We start from the raw sequence: 11,020 nt of genomic DNA, 5'->3' as shown, positions 1-11,020 counted from the left end.
ATTTTACTTGGGTTGATGCAAGCAACTCGAGGAAAATGAAATTGACCAACCAATTTTGATCAACCCCAATCATTTTAAAGAAAAGATTCGACACAGGGTTTAGGAATTATGGCCGAACCCTTGCAAACGGGTCTCCTACATATCTCAGGCTATATGAGAATTCAGGCCACTTGTAGTTCAAATAGATTGATTTATCGCACGATTTTGAAAGAATCAAAAAGCCACCTCGATACCGAATTATGAAGGTATTGAAATGCTCAAGAATAGAATTCGAGGGCGAATGTTGGAGTATAGCCGAGTTTTTAACATTGAATCCGCTTACATATCCTTAAACCTTCGAAATCAGGCTGTGTGTAGTTCGACTCAATCGATTGAAAAGGAAATCTATTATGCTAGATAACCTTTGGTTTTGGAAGAGTAACGCATTGACGAATATGAAAAGGAGGCTTGTAACCTCTTAGCCATGAATGTGGAGCTCTTCACATTCATAGGTAAGAACTCACACGGACATAATTTCCAAAGCTCTTGGCGCATTGTCACTCAGATTGGAAACTTGCTTTCGATAAATCAAAACTTTTGGATGCGAGACAGAAATTGACAGAACTGAAGAAAGACCGACATGCCTCGAGAGGGTGGTTCGATCGTGGTGGAAGTCTCTCCTCTGCTCGCGTCCTAAAAGTTTGACATTCCTCTTTGGACCGTGTCCCAGTTCGCTGCTAAGAAAAAGTTCTACGTTGTGCTGCATCCTTTTTGATGTCGTCCGCACCTGTGGGTTTTGGAGAATTCATCCTTTTCGGATGCTCTCGACAAAGACTGAGATAAAACTCGTCAGCTTAAAATGAAATTAAGATGGGAGACAGTGTCTTTTACCGTGTCGACACTTCATTGTTCTCCTCCATATTTGACGTCGACTCGATCGGTCTGACGTCTAGCAAATAAAGCTTATGCCTTGTGTTTTGTAATATCGTCTTCAATGTATTCTTCATTTGATGCTACAATAAATAAATAAACATTGATGTGATATTGATGTCTCTTTTGTCGTTATCTTTGATACTCTCCTTGATGTTTACTTTTATCAAAATAAAAGCATGCAGTTGAGGCCGATGGATAAGTATTGCTGTCGGGATGCGCGATTTCCCTTTCTTTATCCAGGTATGTCCTCTTGCGGGGCATGAATATCTTCCCGCGATACAGAAATTCTCGCGATGCATAACTTTCAGCGAGGCATGAAACCTTCTCGCGATGTGCAAATTTCGACGAGACATGGATTCCTCTCATGATGCATAAATTTCAGCGAGGCGTAAATTCTTCTCGCGATGCATAATTGCTGACTCGCAATGCATGACCTTCCGCAATGCATGATTTCTCGGCGATGCATGATCTCTGCGAGGTATAAAGTCTTCTCGCGATGTATAAATTTGATGAGGCATGAAATCTTCTCGTTATGCATAATTATTGACTCGCAATGCATGATTTCCGCGAGGTATAAAGTCTTCTCGCGACGTATAAATTTGACGAGGTATAAAATCTTCTCGTCATGCATAATTATTGACTCGCGATGCATGATTTCCGCAAGGTATAAAGTCTTCTCGCGATGTATAAATTTGACGAGGCATGAAATCTTCTCGTCATGCATAATTATTGACTCGCGATGCATGATTTCCGCAATGCATGATTTTCCGCGATGCATGATTTCTTCAAGGTATAAAGTCTTCTCGCGATGTGCAAATTTTGACGAGGCATGAACTCTTCTCGTCGTGCATAAATTTTGACGAGGCATGAAATCTTCTCGTCGTGCATAATTAATGACTCGCGATGCATGATTTCCGCGATGCATGATTTTCCGCGATGCATGAATTCCAGCGAGGCATAAATTCTTCTCGCGATGTATAAATTCCAGCGAGGTATGAAGTCTTCTCGCGATGCATAAATTTTGACGAGGCATGAAATTTTCTCGTCGTGCATAATTAATGACTCGCGATGCATGATTTCCGCGATGCATGATTTTCAGCGAGGCATAAATTCTTCTCGCGATGTATAAATTTTGACGAGGCATGAAATCTTATCGTCATGCATAATTATTGACTCGCGATGCATGATTCCGCGATGCATGATTCCGCGATGCATGATTCCGCTATGCATGATTCCGCGATGCATGATTCCGCGATGCATGAATATTTATATCGCCCCCGTGAATAGTAACGGTAAGACGATCTCCAAATAATATATCGACTTGATCGATAATGATAAAATAATAATTGCATAACCGTCTCTTCTAAGGTAATGGATGGTCTTGATCTACAATATTCATCTTGCTTTGATAACGCAATGCAAATAGCGCCTTCTATAGAAATCGCGAAATCTTCGCTGAGATTCCCGTTTGATTCACCTTTGAATCTGACTGGATATTTTGTAAATTTCTCATTGTTGAGAATGGTTTAAAATAAACAAACACGTTCATAAGCATCCTGACGCAAACGATATTCCTGCTTTCAATAAAAATCACTGGCTTTGGAGATAGTTTTCTCCTTCTCCGTATTCATCAGTCGGAAGAATTCGGCCGATTTCGAAGCGAAGCTATAAACCTGCATCCATAGAAAAATTGTCAGTTTTAAACATACTAATCTGTGTCGATCCCTTCGGTTGTTTGCTCCTTGTCTTGATGTCTCCGGTTGATTTCCAGATTTCCCGACTCTTGATAGATAAGAAAATATCTTATGCCAAAACAGATGAAATATAAAAGGGAAATTTTTAAGAGAAACAAGAAATTTTTAAGAAATAGTATCTCGAAAAAGTCACTGCCAAGTCATGTCATGTCAGGCTTAACGAGCTTCTTTGAGTCCGACGCTTGTTGAATGAATTTCAGAGGCATTCCGGACTTGTAGGGAAGACCCATGATGAAATTTTGAGGCCATCCTCAAAATTTCTGTCCTAGTTTAGTATCTTGCTAATCTTTCCATTGTAACCGAACAGATCGCGGAATTTATGATCTTCTCAAAAATTCTATCCCAGTCGCAAATTCGAAATGTCTTTAGTTTGATCCGCTGAAGAGAAGGTTCCTTCGGGAGAATTTTTGAGTCCCTCTCAAAAAATTTTGTCCCTGTTCTACTGTAAAGGGGAATAGAAATCTTACGAGAGATATGATCGAGCCCTTGTGGCGCCTACGTATCCCGTTGAGGCAGGAATCAGGTCAAACGTAGTTCCCCTTAAAGGTTAACAAGAATAGATTTACAAAGAAACCGACCGAGGCCGACAAAGGCCGCCTACGTATCTCATTCTTGAGAATTCAGGTCGAACGTAGTTCAGGTACAGAGAAATAATAAAGGGGGGTAAATGGGGTGACCAAAGCCGACATAGGCCGCCTACGTATCTCCTTCTCGAGAATTCAGGTCAGACGTAGTTCGTTACAGGAGGGATAAGAGTTCAAATTCGAACAAATACAAGCAAACAGAAGATTACAAGTAAATGATGGAAAATGCAAAACGAACTTCACGCGTAATATCTCTTGACATCATCTGAGTTGCTAGGCTTGGGCCATACAGCGCCATCCATCTCTGACAAGACTAAAGCACCTCCAGATAGTACTTTGCGAACCATGTAAGGACCTTGCCAGTTTGGTGCGAACTTTCCTTTGTACTCGTCTTGATGAGGAAAAATACGCTTAAGAACCAACTGACCAACTTCAAAATTTCTAGCTCTTACTCTTTTGTGAAAAGCGCGAGTCATTCTTTGTCTATACAACTGGCCATGGCAAACAGCAACAATCCTCTTCTCATCAATCAAAGCTAGTTGATCAATCCGTTTGCTAACCCACTCAGCATTACTTAGCTCAGCTTCTTGGATGATCCTCAGTGACGGTATCTCGACTTCAATAGGTACGACTGCTTCTGTTCCGTATACTAGCAAGTATGGAGTAGCCCCAGTTGATGTTCTAGCCGTCGTTCGATAACCCAGTAGAGCATATGGCAACATTTCATGCCAACCCTGCTGCTTTTCAATCATTTTCCTCAGAATCTTCTTGATGTTCTTGTTGGCGGCCTCTACATCTCCGTTCATTTGAGGGCGATAAGCAGTTGACCTTCGGTGAGTAATCTTAAATTGTTCACATATCTCTTTCATCAGATGACTGTTGAGATTTGCACCATTATAAGTGATGATGGATTCTGTAACTCGAAATCGGCATATCAGATTTTTGCGGACAAAGTCGGCCACCACTTTCTTGGTTATCAATTTGTAAGAAGCTGCCTCCACCCACTTGGTGAAATAATCGATGGCAACCAAAATGAATTTGTGTCCATTAGAAGCGGCCGACTCTATAGGACCGATGACATCCATTCCCCAAGCTACAAATGGCCAAGGTGAACTCATAGCATTGAGTTCGTGAGGTGGCACCCTTATCAGATCACCGTGCACTTGACATTTGTGGAATTTTTGCACGAATTTGCAACAGTCATGCTCCATAGTCATCCAGAAATAACCGGCTCGAAGGACTTTTCTTGCCAAGGTAAGCCCGTTCATATGTGTACCACAAACTCCAGCATGTATCTGTTCAATAAGCCTCACGGCTTCAACAGCATCCACGCATCTCAAAAGACTCAAATCTGGAGTCCTCCTGTAAAGGACTTCTCCATTCAAAAAGAAATTGAGAGCCATACGACGTATCGACTTCTTTTGATTAGATGTGGCATCTTCTGGATATGTCCCAGACTCCAAGTACCTCTTTATGTCGAAATACCAAGGCAAACCATCTGGTTTTGATTCAACATGTGAACAATGGACTGGATGTTCCTTCAAGTCTATATCCAACGGGTCGATGTAATCAGTATCTGGATGTTTGATCATTGAAGCGATGGTGGCAAGAGCATCAGCTAATTCATTCTGTATTCTGGGAGTATGCCTGAACTCGATCTTGCGAAACCTTTTACACAGATTTTGCACATATTGTACGTAAGGTACAATCTTCGGGTTCTTCACAGCCCATTCTCCTTGAACCTGATGAATCAAGAGGTTTGAATCTCCAATAACCAGTCACTCGTAAACATTCATGTCAACGGCCATTTTCAAACCGAGAATGCAAGCTTCATACTCAGCCATGTTGTTTGTGCAGTTGAATCGTAGTTTAGCCGCCATAGGATAGTGCTGACCAGATTCTGATACCAGGATTGCTCCAACACCCTTACCCTGGTAGTTCACCGCTCCATCGAAGAATAATCTCCAACCTGGATAAACTTCAGAGATATCTTCACCCACAAATGACACTTCTTCATCGTGAAAATACGTCTTGAGAGGTTCATACTCTTCGTCAACGGGATTTTCCGCAAGATGATCAGCCAAAGCTTGTGCCTTTATTGCCTTCTGAGTCACGTACACGATGTCAAACTCACTCAACAGCATTTTCCATTTAGCTAACTTCCCGGTCGGCATTGCTTTCTGGAAAATATACTTCAATGGATCCATCCTGCAGATAAGATATGTAGTATACGACGACCGATAGTGTCTCAGCTTCTGGGCAAGCCACGTCAGAGCACAGCATGTTCTCTCCAGCAAAGTGTAGCAAGACTCGTACGGAGTAAACCTTTTCCTTATGTAGTAGATAGCCCTCTCCTTCTTTCCTGTCTCGTCGTGTTGACTAAGTATACATCCAAAGGCGTTATTTGAGACAGACAAATATAGCAACAAAGGACTCCCTTCTCGCGGAGGAACCAATACTGGTGGGTTAGACAAGTAGCTCTTGATAGCGTCGAAAGCGGTCTGGCACTCCTCAGTCCACTTAGTAGGGGCATCTTTCTTCAGCAACTTGAAGATAGGCTCACATACCACCGTCGATTGTGCTATAAACCGGCTGATATAGTTTAACCTCCCTAAAAACTCATCACCTCTTTTCTCATCTTCAACGGAGGTAACTCCTGAATTGCTTTGATCTTGGAAGGGTCGAGCTCAATACCTCTTCTGCTGACTATAAACCCCAACAATTTCCCAGCTAGGACTCCAAAAGCACATTTGGCGGGGTTTAGCTTCAAGTTGTATCGACGCAAACGTTCAAAGAATTTTTTCAGGTGTGTCAAATGATCCGAACTCTCGCGGGATTTGATTATGACATCGTCCACGTACACCTCAATTTCCTTGTGAATCATGTCGTGGAAGATAGTCGTCATGGCTCTCATGTAAGTGGCACCGACATTTTTGAGCCCAAACGGCATCACCCTGTAGTGATATACCCCCCAAGGTGTGATGAAGGCCGTTTTCTCCGCGTCTTCTTCATCCATCAGAATCTGGTGATAACCCGCGTAACAATCCACAAATGACTGCATCTCATGTTTGGCACAATTGTCAATCAGAATATGGATATTTGGCAACGGGAAATTATCCTTTGGACTAGCCTTGTTGAGATCTCTGTAATCAACGCAAATCTTGATTTTTCCATCTTTCTTGGCGACTGGAATGACATTCGCCAACCAGGTGGGATATTGCGTTACTTCTACCAACCGGGACTCTATCTGCTTGGTGATTTCCCCCTTAATCTTCAAACTCAATTCAGGCTTGAATTTCCGAGTCTTTTGCTTCACTGGCTCGAACCCTGGGTTGATAGGCAGCTTATGAGATACGACATTGGTACTCAGCCCCTGCATGTCACTGACCTCCCAAACAAACACATCGCTGTATTCGGCAACCAAATGCACCAGGCTCTCCTTCTGAGTTTCATTCAGGTGAGTGCTGATCTTAACCTCTTTGACACATTCTGAATCTCCCAAATTCACCGTCTCTGTTTCCTCTAGATTCGGTTTATGTTGATTCTCGAACTGTCAAAATTCTTCTACCACATAGTCTGGTTCCCCACTTTCTTCGTCGTAGTCGTCAGCCTCGTCGTCATTTGCCTCATTTTGCTCGTTTAGCTCATGACATGACATTGGCAGGTTTGTAACTTACGTTACTGAAATCATAAACAGACAAAATTAGAAAAGTAAAATATAACAAGCAATCGAATAAACAAAGTCAAAATAAGGAGGCTTTAATTTAAATTGAATTAAAAATGCAAATTTGGGTCATGGAACAAGGCCGTGTCGCCCTTTAAACAATCATAACAAAATTCAAAATCAAGAAAATGCAGAAATGGTGGGTCTCGGGCCTCTTCCGAACGACCACCGATTTTGGCATGCACAAAATAACTCCATTCTACCACAGAGTTCGGGGCATCAGGATCGGCGTGGACGTCCAATTTTGCAGCATCTCCCCTGGTTCAGCATCACGAATGCCTGCTGGCTCAGCCTCCTCCTTGATGACGGCGTTGATCTCCTTGAACAGGTCACAGATTCCTTCCCCATCGTCTGCAAGCTCGGCACGCTCCTGGACTGGAAAGGAGTGATGGAGATGTGGGATCGGCTTAGTCAGCCCTTGATCCTTTCTCCTCTTCATCTTCAAATCATCATTTGTGGGGATGTACCCCAAACCATACTTTGATCCTGTAGCAAGGACCGGAATTGGCTCGATGATCCCTTGTGCATTCCTTCCTAATCCGAAACCTGGTTCGAATCCGCTCTGCAGCATCACCGTGGCGATCATTCTGTACACGGACGGCATGGGAGTCTGTGAGGCCAAGCCCTCATCAGTGGCATTTACCAACTCCACCGTGTAAAAATCTGAGCTTTGTGGCGTCTCGTCCAAGACCGGCATCTGCTTGCCTGAGTGGCCCTTTTCACCCTGAATGACATGTTCTTCATTCTTCCTCACCAGTTTCATCATTTGGTGGAGAGTGGAGGGGAAGGCTCCAGCCGTGTGAATGAATGGCCTGCCCAAAAGAAGGTTGTAGCTGGTGTCGATATCCAACACCTGGAACTTTGCCTCGAACTCTGTGAGGCCCATTTGGATGGTCAAATTCACCGCTCCTAACGTCTCTCTCTGCACACCATCGAATGCTCTCACATTGACCTGGTTTTTCTCCAACTTTCTGAGGTTAAACCTCAGCTGCTTCAGCGTAGACAAGGGGCATATGTTTAGGCCAGATCCGTCGTCTACCAAAACACGGTTGACGATCTTTCTGCGGCATACCACGGTGATGTGTAGAGCTTTGTTGTGGGCTATCCCTTCGGACGGCAACTCATCATCGCAGAAGCTGATGCGGTGTCCTTGAATGACTCGGTGAATCATAGCAGCTACATTGTCGCTGCTTGTGCCTGAGGGCACGTATGTATCATCAAGAGCTTTCATTAAGGCCTGCCTGTGGGACTGAGAGCTCATCAGCAGGGCCCACATAGATATCTGAGCCGGAGTCTTCTCTAAATGTTTGACGATGGAATATTCCTTCTGTCCTCCGAGAGCAAGCTCATCAGGAGTGTAGCACCTTCCGGACCTAGTCACGCCTTGAGCCACGGCCGTTTCTATCACAAACTTGGGTTTGGGGAGAGTCTTTGAGGGCACCAAGGCAACAACCTTTGCAGGTGTCAGAATAACAAACTCCCTCCTTTCCTTGACGCTTAAAGAAGCGACAGCCCTTTCCAAGTCTTCCTGAACAACAGGAGTAATTCTCTTGGCTTCACGCTCGTCTTCGTCGGTTTCTATCATGTTGATATTTCCACCCCCATGATTTGGCAACGGATTCGTGTTGACGCTTGGCGCCGCCGGTTGAAGAGAAACTACCTCCTGATCGATCAGGTCTTGGATTTTGTGCTTAAGGTTGATGCAATCTTCTGTGTCATGTCCAACACTGTTGGAATGATAAGCACACCTTTGATCTGGCCTGTAGAACTTTGAGTTGACATCCACGGGTTTGGGCCCCACAGGGTGGATGTATCCATCTGCGACTAGCCTCTCAAATAGTTTGGTCCGGCTTTCAGCAAGTGCGGTAAATTTCCTTGAAGGCCTTTTTTCAAATCTCGGACGGGGAGGATCATAACCGCTTTGCTGAGGGGGAGGGACTTGTTGGTAATTGCGGGCATTTGGTCGTGGAGCTTGGGCTCTGGGATGGGGATTTATTTGGTAGTTTGGCATTGGGGATTGGTAATTTGGATGGGGGTTTTGATATGCTGGGATTTGTATTTGATATGCGGGGAACGGCGCTTGATAGCTTGGCTGTACATTAGCGCAGCTGGGAGCGACATTCTGGTAGTGGGGAGGGACTTGATAGGTTTGGGGGTAGTTTGGAAAATTTTGGGGAATCGGGGGTGGATCCTGATACGACACAATATGGGCTTCTGGATAAGTGGGGCCGGCATTGTAGTGGCTGGAATGATTTGAGTTTGGACGGTAGGCTTGATGAGGCTTTGATGGAGGGTAGGAGCGGCCTTGGGGACGTGGTGAGTTTCTGGGGGCCTTTCTTCCCCCGTGTGAGATAGCGTTAACCTCCTCTCTTTTCTTCCTTATCATTCCGGAAGACCCAGGCGATGCAGACACTCGGGCTATTTTTCCCGACTTCAGGCCATCTTCGATAGTCTCACCTACTTTGACTATCTCGGTGAACTTGGCGCCGATTAATAAGATGACTCTGTCATAATACTCGGGCTCTTGCACCCGCACGAACACCTCTACAATCTCTTTCTCTGTCATCGGAGGCCTCACCCTCGCTGCCTCTTTCCTCCACCTGTACGCGAACTCTTGATAGCTTTCTGTGGGCTTCTGCTTCATCTTCTCCAAGGAGTACCGATCAGGGACTATCTCGACGTTGTATGCAAATCTGTCGATGAAATCCTTAGCCAGTGCGCTCCAACTGGGCCACTGTCGAGTTTCATGTGACGTGAACCACTCCAGGGCCTCACCACATAGGCTTCGGCTGAATAACCTCATCAGCAAGGCTTCATCTTTACCAACTCCCACGAGTTGGTCACAGTATGCTCTCAGGTGTGCCATGGGGTTGCCCACCCCGCAGAAGGTATCAAACTTCGGGATCTTGAACCCTTCAGGCAGGTTCAAGTCTGGATGGATGCATAGTTCTGTGTAGCTTAACCCGGCGACGTCTGGAGTACATTGCAATTCCCTCATTGCCCTCCTGATCTCCTCCTTTATGTCTACCTTTGCTTCTTCCCTCGACCTCCACTCTCTTTCTTGCTCCTCATAGTGGTCCAACTCGGAGCCGTGCACCTCATGCTCGACTGGGACAGCGACTTGAAAAGTGGTTCTTTTGGGGAGGGGTGGAGCTATGGAAGGGCTTGGGACGTTCTGTGCGGTTTGATAATTTTGCAGAAAATTTTGGGGATTGGTATTTTGGTTAAAGTGGGGATACGGTGTTTGAGAATTGAAGGCGGTGGGATTTTGGGTTTGATTTTGGGGTAATGGGGCTGTTGGAATGCTTTGGGGTGCGGTGGTATTTGTGGAGGATTGTCTGGGAGTGGTGAGGGGATTTGATAGGAGACTGACGCGTATTGGGGGGTTTTGGGCTGTCGCATCTATTCTGGAGGGGTTGTGCACGGGTGTCGATGGACGGTGCTGAGTAGGATCCGAGTTGGACGAAGGAAAGTATGTAGGAGGTCTCATGTCGAGAAAGTTGGGGCCGAACTCGGGAGGAGGAGTGTCTTGCCTCCGTTGCATCTCTACCTTCATGTCAGCTATTTGCTGCATTAGCTGCGCAATAAGCTCATTCTGCTCTGCTGCGGTGGGCTGAGCCACCACGACGTCTGTGAGGCTGACTTGTTCATTGTTGTCGCCCATGTCTGTATTTGCGCTTGGAACAGGGAAGGAATCTGCGGGACCTTTTGATCTGGTAAAGTAGTGGTGATCTGCCAGCTTTATCGACATAGATCAGTAAGAGGTACCAGAGAGTTAAAAACAACTCAAAGGCAAATTTGTTAGCGCATATTTGAGTACAAAACACATAATATCGCACAGCAAACAGATTAAACACACAAGTCGCTTTGTTTGGGGATATCTTGACCCACTACTAAGGACGGATATATATTTTGAACAAACAGGAATTTGTTTGTTTGGCGCTATCTTGGGAAATCTGAATCACGTTGAGCTATGGTCTTCTTGCAGCTGCTTTGTGACGTCCGTTGATCTGATCTTCGTATCTCCGAAACATGGAGGAGAATGA

At 44.9% G+C, this 11,020-nt stretch overlaps 1 protein-coding gene across 1 annotated transcript; it reads right to left on the bottom strand.

Annotated features, from left to right (window-relative positions):
- Positions 1–2,492: 2,492 nt before the first annotated feature.
- Positions 2,493–10,725, bottom strand: LOC112940655 (uncharacterized). Its single transcript, XM_069293101.1, has 8 exons — positions 7,178–10,725; positions 6,928–6,931; positions 5,877–6,800; positions 5,385–5,730; positions 5,041–5,297; positions 4,718–4,992; positions 3,703–4,612; positions 2,493–2,585 (listed from the first exon to the last, which is right to left on the bottom strand). The coding sequence occupies exons 1-8, from the start codon at positions 10,723–10,725 to the stop codon at positions 2,493–2,495; spliced, it is 6,357 nt and encodes a 2,118-aa protein (XP_069149202.1).
- Positions 10,726–11,020: the final 295 nt, after the last annotated feature.

The sequence above is a fragment of the Solanum lycopersicum genome, chromosome 1, assembly GCF_036512215.1.
Source record: "Solanum lycopersicum chromosome 1, SLM_r2.1".
Lineage (NCBI taxonomy): Eukaryota > Viridiplantae > Streptophyta > Magnoliopsida > Solanales > Solanaceae > Solanum > Solanum lycopersicum.
The sequence above is the reverse complement of the archived record's forward strand: the minus strand, read 5'-3'. Positions and strand labels throughout refer to the sequence as shown.